General features: G+C 38.0%; 1 protein-coding gene across 5 annotated transcripts; it reads right to left on the bottom strand.

Moving 5' to 3' along the window:
* Positions 1 to 1,103: 1,103 nt before the first annotated feature.
* Positions 1,104 to 18,173, bottom strand: LOC131661586 (purple acid phosphatase 15-like). 5 transcript variants are annotated; one of them, XM_058931179.1, is made up of 6 exons: positions 17,810 to 18,173; positions 2,675 to 2,866; positions 2,034 to 2,585; positions 1,758 to 1,948; positions 1,407 to 1,691; positions 1,104 to 1,313 (listed from the first exon to the last, which is right to left on the bottom strand). In XM_058931179.1, exons 1-6 carry the CDS (start codon positions 18,078 to 18,080, stop codon positions 1,176 to 1,178), a joined length of 1,629 nt encoding a protein of 542 aa, XP_058787162.1. In that variant the 5' UTR covers positions 18,081 to 18,173; the 3' UTR covers positions 1,104 to 1,175. The 5 variants fall into 5 exon arrangements, with proteins under 5 accessions (XP_058787162.1, XP_058787159.1, XP_058787160.1 ...); XM_058931176.1 differs by lacking the exons at positions 1,104 to 1,313; positions 1,407 to 1,691; positions 1,758 to 1,948; ... (1 more) ...; positions 2,675 to 2,866; positions 17,810 to 18,173 and adding exons at positions 8,177 to 14,627; positions 14,787 to 15,141; positions 15,291 to 17,795; XM_058931177.1 differs by lacking the exons at positions 1,104 to 1,313; positions 1,407 to 1,691; positions 1,758 to 1,948; ... (1 more) ...; positions 2,675 to 2,866; positions 17,810 to 18,173 and adding exons at positions 8,177 to 15,141; positions 15,291 to 15,545; positions 15,635 to 17,795.
* Positions 18,174 to 19,418: the final 1,245 nt, after the last annotated feature.

Genomic DNA, 19,418 nt, shown 5'->3' with positions numbered 1-19,418 from the left:
GGGGGAATTGAAGTACAGAGAAACATTAGTGGTTTATACTTGAAGCAATCCAAGTACATTAGAGACTTGCTCAAAAGATTCAACCTTGAAAAAGTTACTGCTTGTCCAACACCAATGGTAAGTGGCAGGCAATTTACCATTGAGTGGGAACCAATGAAAGATGCAACTCTATTCAGACAAGCTGTGGAAGCCATGTAGTACTTAACTAACACAAGACCTGACATAGCCTTTTCTATCAGCAAATTGAGTTAGTACCTGAATTCTCCTACAATGGAACATTGGCAAGGCATAAAAAGAATATTCAGATATCTTCAAGGCACCATTGATCACTGTCTACATATTAAACCATCAACTGATAAAAAAATCAGTTGCAGGACAATGTGTTTTTCTTAATGAAAGTATATATATATATATATATATATATATATATATATATATATATATATCTTTAATATAGTATTTTAAAATCTTGAGAGTCTCATTATTATAAAACAATTTCTCAAATTTAAAATTATAAATATAATTATTTAGCCATGAGTGGATTGACATACTTAATTTAATTTAGTGACTAATAGACAAAATCTATAAAAAAAATTAAAATAATACTTATACATATTAAATTCCAATTGAAATATTTATTAATATTTTTAAATTTTTAATGTTGTTTAAAATTTAATTATTTTTTAAAAATATTTGTATTTTATTTTTTAAGGCCCTTTTTTGAGATATGAACAGGGCCTCCAAATAGTTTGGGCCGGCCCTGGTTGGTAGTTGCGAGACTCTATCTGCTTTTGCTTTCAGAGTGACAATCTTTGTATTATCTCAAGCGTAAAAGACACATGTTTTGGTGTTAAAATTGTATTACTATATATTATTTACCCTTTTAATAAAAAATAAAAAAAGAATGTTGTATATTTAAGTACAGACAGATTAGTAAAATGGACTTGGCTAAAAATTGTGATAATTCTCATAGTTCTTATAGCAAACAATTCTAGAAGAGAAAATGGCAGGAAGCTCAGAAGAATTGCATCTTTAGAAGCAAGAAAAACAATGTTTAGTATTTTTAAAGTTTATGACAAGGCTAGATCAATTTTCACAAAATGTAAAAGAAAATGTTGATGAAAGTATTGAATCTATATTGTCTTATATATATAACCTGTACATAAAATTCATATTCATGTTTTATGTATCTCCTGTGTCTTGACTGGTGGACACTTCTCAGGCTGCCTAACAATGTAAATCTCATCACCAGCACTGCCATAAAAGTCTTGATTGCGGTGCCAAATCCATAATGCATGAGTTTCATTCTTCATCTGCATTACACCATAATATATACATTACTATTCTACCACAGATTTAGAGGACCTATTAGACAAATGTGTGGAGACTACAGAAAGAAACATTACCTCTAGAATCCCATGACCGAAGCTGCTTTCGCGGAAAGCGCTATAATCAGGCTGTCGGTCCCAACAGAACGTACCTGCTGCAGGGCCGGACGTAAAATTAAAGGCGCAGAAGCCGCCCATGTACTCATCTGGTGTAGTTGATGGTTCTGGACAGTTTCCTGGTTCATCCGCGTGAGTAATCGCCATCTTTTCCCGGTTACCACCGTCTCCAACCGTGATATGAACAGGACCGCAGGGATCCAATGTGTAGTTATATACTCGATTTGATCTCTCATATGCATGAACCTGATCAATGTTCTCATTAGAATTTCATATAACAACTATTCATAATGAAAACAGCAATATGCTTACATGTCCATTGAAGACAACGTCAACACCGTATTTATATAATAAATCTTCCATTTCGACTCTCATACATTCTGCTTCTCTATAATGTGCCTTGTAGGTGCTGTACCAAGGTGCATGCCATGTAGCTACCAACCATGGAGTTACTTCCCTGTCAACAGAAGCCAAATCCTTCTCCAACCATTTATACTGGTCCCCTGCAATATTTTAGCCATGTCAGATACACGAGGACTATTGATAATGTCAAAGAAACGAGAAGAAAATGACGAACATGGAGTTAACCTGACTTGTCGTACGATATGTACGCGCCCAGCATTATAAAATGTATTCCTCCAGCATTGAAAGAATAATAGAAAGTGGACGACGATCCACTCTCTTCTGACGGAAATGCAAACCGAGAACTATAAGCAACGAATGTTTTGTTCTCGGCTTGTTGTTCTATCTCATGATTCCCTTCTACTACCATTATCGGGACACTAGAAATCAGAGGTTGCATGTACCTTCCCCAATAATCCCAACGCGGTTGATAGGTTTCATGGATGGGAGTATTATTAAAAGAGCAAGAGTAGCAATCTGAACTAGAACCATTAGTCAGATACAAGTTAGCATAACTAGCATCACCAACCAATAGAATAAGACCAGGATGATTGCTGGCCATATGATCGACGGTCGACGTGGTATTATACGTAAGACCTAAGTCTCCAACCACCGCTATTCTGCTAGGGTAACTCTTGGGGCCTGAAACTGGCATTGTTCTGAAATAGTGAACGTCGCTCATTGCGGACAAAGATGGATCTCCACATTTGTATTGATATAGAGTGTCGGGTTTGAGTCCTGCAGCATAGAGAATACAATTCAAGAAGGGTTGGTGCATATGAGAGAAAGGGAAAGGGTTGCTTGTAGTTAAAGGTAGAGTGTCATACCTGTGAGACGAACATGATGTATGATTCCTGAAGTGTAGTTTTGAAGTCCTTCAAAAGGATATAGCTGACTGTACACAAGGGAATAACCAGCAGCTTGGCGAGTCAACGACCTTCCGAATCTTCCGTATTGAACTATGCTAGCAACTGTTGTAGGATCTAATGGTTCTATGTTTTCTCCAATTTGGAACTCTCCTGCAAATATAAACCAACAAAATCATATCAGTTTTATGGCAAATGTGTTAAATAAACAGACACTACTTATCAGTAAAATACATACACATTACATGTATCCTTGTGTTAGATAGGCTTAAGAAACTCATGTGACACGTGGAACAAATAGAAAAAACTCCAATTTTTAAAGCCATATATGTTAAAAAAAAAGTGATATCTTTGAACTTGAATCATGTACAACCAATGAAGCTCAAACACATGTGTTGCGGTGTTAAACACTCGTCGTGTCCGACACTTGTATGACTTGTATTATACGTGTAGAAAAATTCAAACAAATATCCCTCAAAAAATAGTTTTCTCTTAGCTTCGACACTTTTTTAGTCCGTGTTTGACCCTGATAATATTCATACAACAGGTGTCAACCAACTCTGACAAGTGTTTTAAAAACAATGTTTCTTTCTCTGCTTCAATACACTTTATATAGTTTTTGGGACAAATCTCACACACGTGTAATAAAAGGATTAATCATGTAAGACCATTTACAATGGGGGTGTTGAAAAAATTATTCAATAGTGTCTACAATGGTTTGTTGAATGAGGTGTTTAATGTGATGTGGATTAATTGGTGTTGAAAAGATTCAACATGTTGAATGAGAAAAAAGTGGGGCCACATGCAACACTTTACACAATTTTATTGGTTGTTGTGATTATTTAGATTTTATTTTCTTTTAATCATTTAAAATTAATTATTTCATAGTAAATAAATTTTTTATTTATTTTTATTTTTATCAAAATTCATTATTTTTTTTCCTCTATAAATAGAGACTTGGTTCATTTGATTTGGACTCATAAAAAAAAATTCACTTTTAATTGATAATAGATATTAATATATAATCATAAAAACAAAACTTTAAAAGAAAATAAGAATATGATGTGGGGTAGGGTGTTGAATTTTATTAAACAAAACCATTGTAGTGAAAAAAAATTGAATAGGTGTTGAATTATTAGGTGGAAGAGAGAGAAGATGATGTGGAAGATAAAAAGTGAAAAAGTAGAGTGTTGAATAATGTAACCATTGTACATAGTCTAATGAATTTATGTTTCAATGAATATTTGATTAAAATATTTTTAATTCTTCTAATAATAGATGGATAAATAAAGCTCAAACACTATTTTATATATATATATATATATATATATATATATATATATATATATATATATATATATATATATATTTTTTTTTTAAGAAGCAAATAGAATAAAATAAAAGAAGAACTCACTAGCACAAGGCATGCTAGGAGAAGCCAAAGTCAATACAGCAATTGTTCCATGACAGAAGATATTTAATCTACCCCAATAACAGCCATACCCAATTACACCTTCTACCTGTAAGATAACAGACCTCTTCTCACTTTGAAAAACAGCCCCAAAATTACAAATATTATAACACCTAAATTCACCTCTTCTCACTATAAAAACAGCCCCAAAATTACAAATATTAGAACACCTAGATTCAGCACAACACTTAGATTAAACACATGATAATACCCAAGGTAACCTAATGAGGAACATTTTTAGAATCAGCCCCTGTCTATAGCTGATACAGAAAAAAGCTGTGTCGAAGCTGAATGGCAGACCGGTGAGCGGCGGATGAGATTTGAGGTGCTCCACACAACTAGACTCGGAGGTTGATGATATCCAAACACACCACTGCAATGCTAAAGACTTCCGGCTCAATTCAAGATTCCGAACCCACCAAAGAAGGATCCTCTGAGCAAAGATTGCTGAAACAAAGCTCCATGAAACCGGAGCAGGATCTTCTCGGAGCACCTGAAACGCAGAATTGGAAAACAGCCAGCAGCAGACATACGAGACTTATATTTATTAGAAGGGATAACTGATCCAATCGTCAATTCTATTGATCCAAGTGTCCAAGAAGAAATCTAGGATTCAAGTACCAGAGAATAAATATACCATCTATGCTACTTGATTTAATTTTCAACCAATTCCAAGACCACCTTTTCACGAATTCCACCATTTTGGGCATGTTAATATCCTTGTTCTTAAAGATCTTGTCATTTCTCGCTTTCCAAATACACCAAATGCAAGCAAACCAGATGACTCTCCCTCTTTCGGCGAAAACTCTACCACTTCCGATTAGTCCTTCAAATTGGCTGAGGTGATTCATCCCTTCTGAGCACAGAGCTGTTGAAATTCCAAACCAGTTGGAAATCTGGTACCAAATACCTGCAAAAATCGGGCATTCAAAGAAAAGATGGGAGACCGATTCCTCGGTTCCACAGCCACTACAACACGATAGAGATCCAGGACCTATTATGCCTCTCCTAAATAGATTATCCTTAGTGGCTATTTTATTCTGGAGAAGTCTCCAAGCGAGACAGGATACTTTTAACGGGACTGTTTTATTCCAAATCTTCGACCACGGGAGATTAGTCGGATTAAGGCTATTCTCCATGATCTTCTTATAGATGCTTTTGACTGAATAGTCATAATCTATGGTTCGGACCTCTACCTCTATATTATTTATATCGATCCACCAAAGAGAGTTTCCTCTCCCCACATATGAGATAGTTCCATTACAGACTCCATACCTGTTAGCTAGTGCTTTATACCAAAGCCCTGCTCTAACTACTCTAATCTTCCAATCCCATTTTCCTAAAAGGACCTCATTGAAAACTCTCAAATTTTTTATGCCCAAACCCCCGTTTTCTAAGGGTCTACATACATTGTCCCATTTAACCCAGTTAATTCTTTTCTCCTCTTCACTCCCCCCCCACAAAAATTGTTTGAACATGGATTCTAGTTTCGAGATTATACCTGAGGGAGCCTTGAAGAATGAGAGGTAATAGACAGGGATCGATGACAAGACTGATTTTAAAATGACCACCCGACCTCCGAAGGATAGCTGCTTGTGCTTCCAACTCGACAACCTTGTTCTCACAGCATCAATCACTGGGTGCCATGTTGCTATTCGTCTTGGATTAGCGCCAATCGGTAAGCCGAGATATTTGAACGGGGTGTACCCAACTTTACAATTTAAGACAGCAGCCGCCTCTTCTATCCAAGTTTGGGAAATATTAATCCCAATCAACAAGCTTTTGTGGAAATTTACCTTGAGACCCGACATTAATTCGAACAACAGTAGTATTGCCTTTATAGTCCGGACATTCCCCCATCCTTTACTACCAATGATAAGAGTGTCATCGGCATATTGCAAATGAGAAAAGCATTCGGCGCCTCCATCAAACCTGAATCCTGAAAAGTCTCCCGAATCCAATGCTTTCTTCATCAGTAAGTTAAAACCTTCAGCAGCTAATAAGAAAAGGAACGGCGATAGAGGGTCTCCTTGTCTGAGGCCTCGACCCATTGAGAATTCTTTCGAGGGGCTTCCGTTCACTAAAATTGATGATGAATTTGATTTTAAGCACTCCATAATCCAGCTCCTCCATTTTTCATGGAAACCCATCTTTTGCATGACAAAGTTGAGGTACTGCCAGTCGACGGAGTCGAATGCTTTTTCGAAATCGACCTTAAACATCAACACTTCTTTTTTCTTCCTTTTTGCGTCATCAGCTATTTCATTGGCAATTAGTATTCCATCGAGAATTTGTCTTCCTGATATGAAAGCAGATTGCGTTTCTGACACCACCGAACCTATCGCCCTTTTCAGTCTGTTAGCTAAGACTTTGGAAATTACTTTATAGATACACCCGATTAACGAGATAGGCCTGAAGTCTGACACTTTCACTGCATTCTTTTTCTTAGGTATCAACACTATGAACGAGCAGTTTGCCCCCCTAACTATCCGGCTGTTTGAGTGAAATTCTGATAAGACCCGAATGAAGTCGTTTTTGACATCTTCCCAAAATTCTTTAATAAAACCAAAATTCACACCATCTGGTCCCGGACTTCTTGAATTGTCACACTCCCAAACCGCCCTTCTAATTTCCTCTTCAGAAAATTCTTTCACTAGCTCCTCATTTTCAGAGTTATTAATTCTCTTGAAGTTCAGATGTTGAGGCAGGAGTGAAACGCCCCTAGCTGAGAAATGATTTTGAAAGTGATTGACAATGGTATTTTTAACTTCGTCCACCTCTTTCAGCGTTCTCCCATTCTGCTCCAAACTTAAGATTTCCTTCTCTCTGTTCCTCTTATTGATGCAGCCATAAAAATATTTAGTATTTGCGTCGCCTTCTTTTAGCCATCTCGCCCTAGATTTTTGCCACTGGATACTGCAGTTAAGGTTAGACAGTTTGAATATTTGTTCTGATTTTTGTCGCTTAGAAAGTAGTTCTTCCTCCGACAGTCCTGTTGATTCTTCTTTGAGTTCGAGACGGTTGAGTTCTTCTTTTGCTTCTTTTATTTTGCCTTCAAGGTTGTGCGTGTGATTTTTATGCCAATCTCTGAGTCTCTCCTTGATCATCTTCAGTTTTTCTTTTAACACAAACATACCCCATCCTTCAACCTTCAAATCTCTCCATTGGTTTCTGACAAAGTTATGGTAGCCTTCGGTATCCTTCCAACAGCTTAACATACGAAATGGTTTCGGGCCCCAATTCTTCTTGTACTCACAGAGCATGATTGGGCAGTGATCTGACAATCCTTTATCGAGGCACCATTGTTTGCAAGTCGGCCATTCCTTTGTCCAAGGTTCTGAGATTAAAAATCTATCAATCCGGCTCTTAGCCGGGCCTCCGATTCTGGACCACGTGAATTTTCTGCCATGAAGCGGTAGGTCGATCAATTCTGCCTCACTAATGAAATCATTGAAGTCTGCTATTTCTTCCCTTCGGATTATTTCGCTTGAGCCCCTTCTTTCTGTTTCGTCTTTGATCGCGTTAAAATCTCCTGCCACACACCAACACTCTCCTCTCTTTGTCGAGATTATTGCTTTTAAGTCCGCCCACAGGGCACGCTTCCTTGTAGTTTCACACGGAGCGTACACATTTACTATGTTAACTTTTTTCTTTTCTTCTCCCCATTCTCCTTCTAGCCAAACAACGTGGTCCCTGATGATACTTCTATAGATTGATAACACACTGCTGTTCCAAATTGTTAATATTCCACCTGACCTTTCATACGACGGCTTGAATGCGAAATTGCAGTCTCCATTTCCCCACATCCACGTACACTGACTTCGATCAATGAGTTCCATTTTGGTTTCTTGAATACATATCACATCAGGTTTTTGACTTTGGATTAATTGTTGGATTTCCTTTTTCTTAGCCAAACCTCCCAAACCTCTAATGTTATAACTAAGTACCTTCATTAAAAAATAGTAAGCTCCTACCCCCATCGCAGCACTTCTTTATTTGGAAGATCCTTCTCCGATCTTCACTCCTGACACCAGTTCTTGAATTATTTCTCCTTCCTCCCCTTTGTGCAATAATCCATAATCTTTTCCTAGATCCCATACATCTTTCGCAACTTCTTTAGCATCGCCATGTAACAACACCCACATTTTTCTATCCGATTCGTTTTCTGTAAGAACAGAGTTATGATTAGCCTGTACCTTGTGGAGTCTGGAGCGTTGGCTGCATGAACAATTTGTTGATACCTTTTTCCCCTTTTTCTTTAATTTCTTCTTCTCCCTTAATATTTCTATCCTCCTCTTTCTTCTGACTTTTGAAGAGATTGATGTCCCTTGAGATACGTTGTCTGGACTCTTACCTTCTTGCCTTGATGAGGCCTTTTTTCCGATGTCGACCCTATCGCTTTCTTTATTTTCATCATCGTCACCGAGGTTGCCATAATTTTTTATAATCTCCATGGAAGCTTTAGAGTTTAGGGATTGAAGTGGATCGTGCCTGGGTTGTTCTAGCCTATTTTGATTTCCCTTATCTTCTTGACACGCCTGATTTGGGTTCTCTTTCGGTGCTTTGGTTTTAATTTGAGTACCCCCTGAATTACTATAATTATCAATTTTGTCTGTGACTTGTATTTCACCAGAGCTTTGAATTGGGCTTGGTTCATGTAATGGCCCATTTTTTTCTCTTTCAATAGATGGGCCCCACCTTATTAAATCACCACTATTTTTATCATTTGAACATGACACGATGCCCCCAACTGTTTCCTTCGTCTTTAATTTTATTCCTGACAAATCACCGCATGCATTGAAAATTCTACACGTTTCATTTAATATTTGCGTTAATTCCGGGGGATTTGGCCCTTCATTTTTCTCGTTCTCCGTATTGTCTACCGCGTGTATTCCCCCATTTAATGCTTCAGCCGCTGCCGCTTCAAGAATTAAATGCTCAGCATTATCTTCTATCTTCTTCATTGTCTCTTCATCTTCCTCAGAAGACATTGATGGAGGAATGCAAGTATCCATAGAGTTTACAGAGGTATCATCATCTTCAACTTCTGCATCGGAAAGATAATTTTCAATGTCCATCATGTAATCTCCAGACTCACAATCACACAATTCTTCTGTAATTCTAATAGCGAAGATCTCGTCATTAATTTGGACTTTGATCACCTTGTTGATGAACTCCATCATTGTCGTTCTAACGTATAATCTGGCCAAATCAAACCTCTCCCTATCTATAGTTGCCTGATCGAGTTTCATAAGCTTGCCAAAAGAGGTTGTTAACAAGGAAAAGACTTTCTTGTTCCAGGCATGGATAGGGATTCCCCATGCACGAACCCAGACGTATCTCGCTCCCCCGATGTCTCTAGGATTCCATTCTCTGATGATGCTGAATTCTTGTTGGAAAAAGCCTTCATACTCCTTTACTAAGCTCTTGAAGTCTTCATCCTCATCCACTTTAATGAAGACTCGTTCTCCACCCATTGGGATAGCCTTAATCGTTGCAATTCCTTCATTCTCGAACCTTTGTTGTAACGAGCTTAAATCTTCCACCTTCCTGACAAAACCAGTGAAACCTGATTTAGCCCATGTCATTTCTTCTTCTTTTATAGAAATGAATAGACTTGTGCCCTCCTTGGTTACGTTTCCATGATGTTTTTCCCTGAAAGTGGACTCTTTGTTCCGTGTTGCATCTGCGTACGTTTTTCCATTCTTTCTCATGTTATGCCAGACTCCAACATTCTGAGTGTTTTGTTTCTCCCTGACCCACCCATCCTTTCTTACTAGAGTACGATACTCCTCTTTAGAGCTACGACGCCATTGTACCAGCCTACTGTTTTTTCTCTGGAATCTTGAGATATTCGCCCATACCTTGTATGAGCCGAACCATACATCTTTGAGTTGATCCTCTAGCCATTTGTCATCTTTGATATCCACATATCTGACAAACCCAAATATCTTTCCCAGCTTATTTCTTTTTCTGGCTATGTAAACATCCACCACCTTGCCCCATCGTTCAAACATTCTCTTGATTTCTCTCTCAGTGATATCCTTTGGAAGGTTGTTAATGTAGCAAGTTGTTGTTCCATCACTTTCTGTGTTATGCAGGTTAATCCTATCTGTCTTGTTTTGATCCCGTCTGGTCCCTCTCATTTTTCTAGAGCTCACCAAGGTCCATCTCTCTATCTCTCTCTCTCTCATCTCTCTCGTTCGGTTAAAACTTAGTATGGCATGTAATGTATATATATATATATATAATATGTATAGGAATGACGGTGTCCTATCTTTTTGACATTATCGTTTTTGGAGTGTCCTTATTATTTCGTGTCCCAATTTTTGTGCTTAATAGTTTAACACACATGTGAGACAAGTGTCTTTATCTGATTTTAATACACTTCAAAAATTACTTAGACACTTTTTTTAAAGATTAAGGATGTGTTGAATAACTGATCACTAAAAGAATTAAAGATATTTAAATATTTTTAATTTTTTAATTTGGAGGATAAAATGAAAAACTATTGTATTTTATTTAAATATATTTTTTTAAAACCTACAAATAAACTAATTAAATAAAAATCTCGTAATCTCTTTTATTTTCAATTAATCGACTTATAATTTATATTAAAAAATTGACATTAAACTAACCAATATAATATGACACTAAGTATATGATTGGTTCCTCTATTAAAATAGGGAAGAGTGATTCTAAAATTATACAATTGATTTTAATATTTTTAAAATATAATATTTAAAAAATTGTTAATTTATAGGCATTTATAATTTATTTATATTAAACCTTAAACCAATAACTTATACTTATCAAAATCAATTATCAAATACTACCAGTTATAACAAAAATATACATAATATATTTTTTTTCAATTGATGTTGACTACAGAGTTAATTAATTCTACTTCTACTTCTACTCTGAGTATGATGATAATATACACTAGTATATTTTAGGGTTTTCTACACGGTCCAGAAAGAAACCCACTTGGATGGGTGATTATATTTTAAATTAGAGTTTTTTATGTTTTTGGTTTTTGGGCCTGACCCACTTGTCTCAGCCCATTAGGGTTATGCCTTGTATTTAAACTCTTGAATTGTTTGGGAGAGAGGCAGAAAATTAATGAGAACTACTTTCTTTATTTCTGTTTTGCGTTATTTTCAGTAGGAACCCTAGATCTAGAAAAATAGTTGTGGAAACTTCTTATCAAATTGGTGCTTTCATCCCTTGTTCTCATGGCTCCTCCCAAGCCACCTAACCCATCCTCTAAGGATATTATTGATGAAGCTGTTCAAGCTGCTGTGCAAACAGCAGGCCTTCATCTTGACAATGCCCTTCAAGATACCCAGCAGCAGCTAGATGAGCGTTTTGCTCTTGCTGCTAATGATTTGCAGCAACACGTGGGGAAACTAACTACTCGGATGGACAAAGATAGAACCACGGCAGATTCCCGCTATGACTCCATGATGTCTATCCTCACCAAACTCGTCGCTCAACGTGAATCAGCAGCGGCGGCTTCCACCACCTCCACACCTGGATCCAGTTCAGGTATTTCGAAACAACCCACCCCTACTACTGTTAACTCCACCCCTATTCCACACACATCTATCCCTACTAGCACAATCCCACGTTCTTTTTCCCAATTCACACAAATTCCTTTTACAGCCACCACACCAACCACCCAACGCCTCTCATTCACTCAACCATACACCACTATTCCTTCATTCACCCAGCCACCTATTCCATCTACTGTTTTTCAACAATACTCCACTATTCCCCCTTTCTCCCAAATGCATACATACTCCATTCCTTTTACTACGGCTGCCACCCAAACCTCACAACATTTCTCTCATTTTCCACCCAATATACCGTACACTCCTCTAGGAAACCCCAACCCTTTACCCACATTTCGCTCCCCCAAATTAGAGCTCGCTTTGTTTGACGGATCCAACCCGTTGGAGTGGCTTTTTCAAGCAGCACAATTTTTTGAATTTTATCAAATTCCACCGGAACAGCGTTTACCTATGATGTCTTTCTATATGAAAGGAGATGCCCTTTGTTGGTTTAAATGGCAGCACCAAAGCAACCTCTTAACCGATTGGTATTCTTTCACTAAAGCCTTGGAACTCCGCTTTGGTCCTTCTACATACATTAATCATCAAGCGGAACTTTTTAAGTTGAAACAAGTGGGATCCGTCGTTGATTATCAAACTGCCTTTGAAAAATTGGGCACACAAGTAGTTGGATTATCACATGAAGCCACCCTCAATTGTTTTATTTCCGGTTTGTCTCAAGACATTCAAAACGAAATTGCCATCCTTAAACCCACCTCCATATCCCAAGCTATCGGGCTAGCCAAACTCATTGAGTCCAAATTAAAAGATGCCAAACCCAAATACCACAAACCATACTCTAACCCCTTTTCCAAAACCAACCCAGCCAGCCCAAACCCCATTGCTACAACCATGGCCAGCCCCACCACTAAACTTACTTCCCAAACCCTCCCTTCTAAACTCCCTATCCGTCGCTTATCCAACTCCCAACTTCAAGAGCGTCGTGCCCAAGGTTTATGCTTTAATTGCGATGAGAAGTTTATTCCCGGACATAAATGTGCCACCGGCAAATTTCTTTTATTAATTGAGGATGATGACACAATTTCCACCCTGCCCCAACCAGAAACCCCTAGTTCGGAACACCACAACCCTCATGAGGATGACACCTATTTTCAACTCTCCCCCCAAGCTGCCATTGGACATTTTTCCCCTAAAACCCTTAAATTCACCGGATTGCTAGACGGCCTTACGGTAACCGTCCTTATTGACACCGGCAGCACCCACAACATCCTTCAGCCTCGCATTGCCCAACATCTTAAGATTCCCACTAAACCAATCCCTAATTTTTCTGTTATGGTGGGCAATGGCTCCAAATTGTCATGTACAGGCCTTTGTCCCCAAGTCCCTATTACTCTCCAAAATCACCTTTTTCACATTCCTTTCCACTTATTACCAATCGAAGGAGCTGATGTCGTTTTAGGCATGGAATGGTTGAGAACCCTTGGTCCTATTACTGCAGACTTTTCCATCCCAAAGCTCTCTTTCACTTACCAAAATAATCCAATCACCATCAGCGGCGACCCCAAAACTCTACCTACTCATTCCACCTACAACCAATTCTGTCATTTACTACACACTGACTCCGTTGCATCTATTCACCTCTTACTCTACCAACCCTCGGATTCATCCCACAGCTGCCCCATCCCTGATCCTAACTCTCTTGATTCTCTTTCTCCTACCACCCCACCTCAAATCCGAAATGTCCTCACATCCCACTCAGCTATTTTTGCAAAACCCCATGGCCTACCCCCTTCTCGTTTTCACGATCATCACATCCCCATTCTTCCAAACACGGCTCCTATTAATGTCAAGCCTTATAGGTACCCTCACTCACAAAAAGAAGCTATGACCACAATTATTCACGATATGCTACAAGAAGGCATAATCAAACCTAGCAACAGCCCTTACTCCTCCCCCGTGCTCCTAGTGAGAAAAAAAGATGGCTCTTGGAGATTTTGTGTCGATTATCGAGCTCTCAATGCAGTAACGGTTAAAGACCGTTTTCCCATCCCCACAATCGATGAACTTTTTGATGAGTTGGGTTCTGCAACTATTTTCTCTAAGATTGATTTACGATCTGGTTATCACCAAATCCGGGTTTCTACTGAAGATACACACAAGACAGCATTCAGGACGTTTGACGGGCACTATGAGTTTTTGGTGATGCCTTTTGGCCTTACTAATGCTCCTAGTTCTTTTCAATCGGCTATGAATGACTTGCTCCGACCATACCTACGTCGGTTTGTTCTCGTTTTTTTCGATGATATTTTAATTTACAGTTCTTCCCTTTCTGAACATACTATTCATTTGCAATTGGTTTTAAACTTGTTACTTACTAATCAGTTTTATGCCAAATTATCCAAATGTGTTTTTGCTGTTCCTTCTGTTGATTACCTAGGTCATATTATCTCTTGTAAAGGTGTAACCCCAGACCCTGCTAAGATTCAAGCAATCATTGATTGGCCTCGGCCACGTTCTCTCACGACACTCAGGGGTTTTTTAGGCCTCACCGGATTCTATCGTCGTTTTGTTCGACATTACGCCTCTCTCGCCGCTCCCCTCACCGATTTATTACGTTCTACTAAGTTTACTTGGAGTACATCTGCAGAGTCTGCTTTTACAACATTAAAAAATAAAATGACTGAAACTCCTGTCCTATGTCTTCCAGATTTCTCTGAACTCTTTGTGCTAGAAACGGATGCTTCTGCAGTGGCCATCGGTGCTGTTCTGTCTCAACACGGTCATCCCCTAGCCTTTTTCAGCAAGAAGTTATGCAACAGACTCCAAGCATCTTCGGTGTATGTTCGGGAAATGTACGCCATAACGGAATCTGTAAAGAAATGGCGTCAGTATTTGATTGGGAGGCATTTCCACATATACACTGATCAAAAAAGTCTGAAAAATCTTTTGGCTCAAACCATTCAAACACCAGAACAGCAGAAATGGGCGGCCAAGTTACAAGGATTTCAGTTTGAGATTTTTTACAAACCTGGCAAGTCGAACCAAGTCGCTGATGCTTTGAGCCGTATTCAGGATGAGACAGAAGCGGTCCTTTTCTCCATTTCGTCCCCAATCCCTTCGCTAATCCAGCAGCTACAGCAGTTCTACAAAACAGAGGAACAGGGCATGGCCCTCATACAGAAAGTGAAATCAGACCCTCTATCCCAACCTTTATTCCAGATTAAGAATGACCTACTGTACTACAAAAATAAACTATACATACCTCCTGTTGAGAACTTGCGCCATCAGATTCTAACAGAATTCCACTCCACCCCGATTGCAGGACACTCCGGTCTCCACCCAACCTTAGCGCGCCTATCTTCTTCTTTTCTCTGGCCAGGAGTCTACAGGGATACCAAACTATTTGTTAAACTCTGCACTACTTGTCAGAAAAACAAAACAATGACCAAGAAGAAACAAGGATTGCTCCAACCCCTACCTATACCTAATAGAGTTTGGGAAGATCTAACAATGGATTTCATAACACATTTACCTTTGTCTTTCGGCCACACGGTGATATGGGTTATTTGCGATAGACTCACGAAGTTCTGCCATTTCCTCGCACTTCCAACTCATTTTTCGGCCAAGGACTTGGCTTTGCGCTTCTCTGTTGAAGTTTGTCGACTCCATGGGACACCTAAATCCATTATTTCCGACCGCGACCCTCTCTTCATCAGTACCTTTTGGAAAGAACTGTTTCGCGCGCAAGGTACCACCCTCAAGTATAGCACAGCGTATCATCCTGAAACTGACGGCCAGACAGAAGTTACCAATCGATGTTTAGAGACCTATCTCAGATGTTTTACGAGTGAACAACCAAAGAAGTGGTACAAATACCTGCACTTAGCTGAGTTTTGGCACAACACGGCTTTCCACAGCTCGATCGGCATGACACCCTTCGAAGCTCTCTATGGCCAACCACCTCCTGCGTTCCCTCAGTACATCACGGGGTCTTCATCCCTCCCAGATGTTGATGCGTCCCTTCAGCAAAGAGAAGAAATACTCCAAGTATTAAAACAAAATCTAAACCAGAGTAGAACGAAAATGGTAAATCAAGCTAACAAGCACAGAGATGATTGTACCTTTAATGTTGGAGATATGGTCTTGCTGCGCCTTCAGCCCTACCGCCAATCCTCCGTTCTCCACCGTTCCTCACAGAAACTTGCACAACGTTACTTTGGGCCCTTCAGAGTTTTACAGCGCATCGGGAAAGTGGCTTACAAGTTGGATCTTCCTCCATCTTCGCGGATTCACCCGGTGTTCCATGTCTCCCAACTCCGCTCGTTCAATAGCTCTGAACCACAACCTCCGATAGCTCCTTTTCCGCCGGGAGTGGCGGAAAGCGATGACGACCCACCTCAACCGGCTACCTCCGAAGCGAAGGATCTCATCATGCATGAACAAACTAATGCTCAGATCTTAGAGGACACGAAAGAGGGTGACAAATCTGAGTCGGAAGACAGAGAGATTGAGAAAAAAGGGTGTACTTTCAAAGAGGATTGTGTCGAAGAAAATGTTATGAGAGAGACAGAGATAATGTTGAACAAAGACAAAGATGTGTTGGAAAGCCACATAGTAGATACAAGTGATAAATGTCGCTTATCTTCCCAAGATGTTTCCAATATCAACACGCCACCTTCTGACTCCACACAGTCAAACGGTCAAGTGATAAAGCAATCTCCACCGCTAGATCTCAAGGGGTATCCCAACGTGCAATCTCCACCGGCCCTCGCGTCCCAAGAAGATAACTCCGAATCTACTTTATCTGCTCCACTCAGATCTTTGTGCAAGCCAGCTGTTCCCCTCAATCTTTTAGGCGTGCCAGCTGTAGCCCTCAACCCCAGCAGCACTTCATCAAACTGGGCTGCTAGTTTCAATTCGCACAAGCCCAAGGTTAAACCCATCCTTGAGGTCAAGGATGTTTTTGGGGCGGACAGTAATGTTAGCAGGCCCACACGGTCCAGAAAGAAACCCACTTGGATGGGTGATTATATTTTAAATTAGAGTTTTTTATGTTTTTGGTTTTTGGGCCTGACCCACTTGTCTCAGCCCATTAGGGTTATGCCTTGTATTTAAACTCTTGAATTGTTTGGGAGAGAGGCAGAAAATTAATGAGAACTACTTTCTTTATTTCTGTTTTGCGTTATTTTCAGTAGGAACCCTAGATCTAGAAAAATAGTTGTGGAAACTTCTTATCAACAGAGTTAATTAATTCTACTTCTACTTCTACTCTGAGTAAGATTCAGGCGCAGGGATCATCTCCGGCTCTTTGAATTCTGCCCTCCATCATATCTCTAATTTAAGGGCCAAAATATTTCAATGGATAAAAATAAAAAATTAAAAAAGTTGTATTTAAAAGATATCAAATGTTTAGATTGCAGAAGAAGGGATGGCAGCAAAGAGAAAAAAAGGAGAGGATCTGAAATTCTGAATCTAAGATTCAGCGAGTGTACTTGCTAAGTCAATTGTTCCATTCGATACAGGTGAAAACAATGTCATTAACTGCATTTAGAAAAAACAACAAAAAATTGACTTTTCTAGATTTACCTTTCATAAGTTAATATAGGGACGTTTTGTTTTAACTTTAAAAAGAGAATTTTTTTAATTTTTAAAATACTTTTTATAAATGTTTTTTTAATAAATATTAGGTTTAATACCTCTTAATAAATTGATGTTCCGCTTAATCCCTTAATAAATTTTATTTTTTTAAAAACATCACTTCTTGGAATTATTCTTGTATTGTCCGAATACCAAATATAAATATATTAAACACATTCTTAAAATACAACTGAATTATTTCAAAAACAATTTTAAAAAGAAAATTGATTTTACATTTCATTTTCCCGTGACTTACTCAAGTCATTGTAGAAGAGATAATACAATAATAATATACATCTTGGGTGGAAATCCCAAAAAGAAAAGAGAAAACAGAAGATGTGTTCACAGTGATTTGTGACCTCTTATTTGAAGTTGAGAAACAACTAGTAATGAAAAAGAAAGAACGGTGTGTACCTGTGATCCAAGAAACCCAAACGGAGTTATGAAAAGCAGAGAGTGAGAGCGAGATTTGTTCCGGTTCAAAACCTTCAACATTTCTCTGAACAAGAGGATCTGTATCCGGCAAGTCCACCGCGTTTCCACGGAAGCTCTTGTCAAGAGGAACCGTCACAGGCTTGAAAGGTCCATCCAGAGTGGTCGGAATACGAACTCCACCGTCAACAATGGCTATCGGTAACAACAGTAACAGTGTAACAATAAGAGGAGACACTAAAACTGAACCCATTTTTTAAAGGAGCGTGAAGCTAAGCATTGATATGTATTAAAATGTATATATAAGCATGTGAATGGTCAGAGAATTAATTAATATAAGAAAATACTAAAATTGTAAAGAAAGACTATTTTTTTGTCTCGAGGGGAGATGAAATTGAAAATCCACAAATCTGGAAAACTTGTGCTGACGTGTAAACCACGTTCAACCTTTTCGACTCTTCACGCTCAAGTATATATAACATGCTTACACGTTTCTTTCAACCTTACTTTACTGATTTTTAAATTGTCAAATCATATTTTTTATTTAAGAAGAAATCATAATAGTCTTCAACAAAAGTCAGCTTCTATAAATTTGATTTTTCTTTTTCTTTCAAATTTTTATTTAAAAATCACGTCTTTTCTTATATTTTTGAATGATAATATTACATGTTTAAAATTACATGGTATATAATATGATAATATAAAATATTTATTCAAAAGAATTAAAAAGAAACTTTTAATTTTTTATTTTAACTATAAAAATTACTTATTTTAATAATATAGTTAATGATATTTTAATAATTAATTTATCTAAGTGATTTTAGATAAGAATATTACACCTGTTTGGTTCTGCGATGAAAGTAATTGATTTTGAACAAAATGATTTTGTAAAATTAATTCTAGTTGAAAATGAATTGAAGGTAAGAAAATACCATGACACAATTGACTTAACATTGTTCTTTCTTTTCTTCTAATCAATAGAAAACATGTTTGAAAGACTCAAAATCAGCTTTAGAGAAGTAGAAATTAAAATTAATTTTGGATGATATTGAGGTGTTTGGTTTATCAAAAGTATAATTAATTCTGCTTTTAGAATTGATTCTATTTGAAGGAAGAGTTTGTAACTTCTGCCTCTAGAATTAATTCTGAGTAATTTTTACTTTGAAATTTATTGTTCAACTCATTTTTATATAAATGTATTCAAACATAAATTAATTCTGCTAAACTCAATTTTGTAAAAATTAATTCTACCAAACTCAATTTTGCTAGAATCAATTATATCAATCGTCAGTCCAAACACACCCGCAATCATTCTTATTCCCGAAAGTTGCTTCCTCCATCTCCTCCCCCTCATCGACATCCACCTCTAAAGCTCCAAATCACGTGCAACAGGTGAAGTCTTTTGCAGAAGTGATGAAAATTAAACTCATAAACTTGGAAAACTAATGGTGATGTGTAAACTGTTGGAAAAAACAAGCAAATCATAGAGAAAAAAAAAAGAACACAATCACAACACAAGAACATAACGTGGAAACTCTAAAATTGGAGGAAAAACCACGGTCGTATCAATAGACAACCAGATAATAACACT

This window comes from Vicia villosa, linkage group LG3 (genome assembly GCF_029867415.1).
Source record: "Vicia villosa cultivar HV-30 ecotype Madison, WI linkage group LG3, Vvil1.0, whole genome shotgun sequence".
Lineage (NCBI taxonomy): Eukaryota > Viridiplantae > Streptophyta > Magnoliopsida > Fabales > Fabaceae > Vicia > Vicia villosa.
Note: the sequence above shows the minus strand (reverse complement) of the source record. Positions and strands in the feature narration are given on the sequence as shown.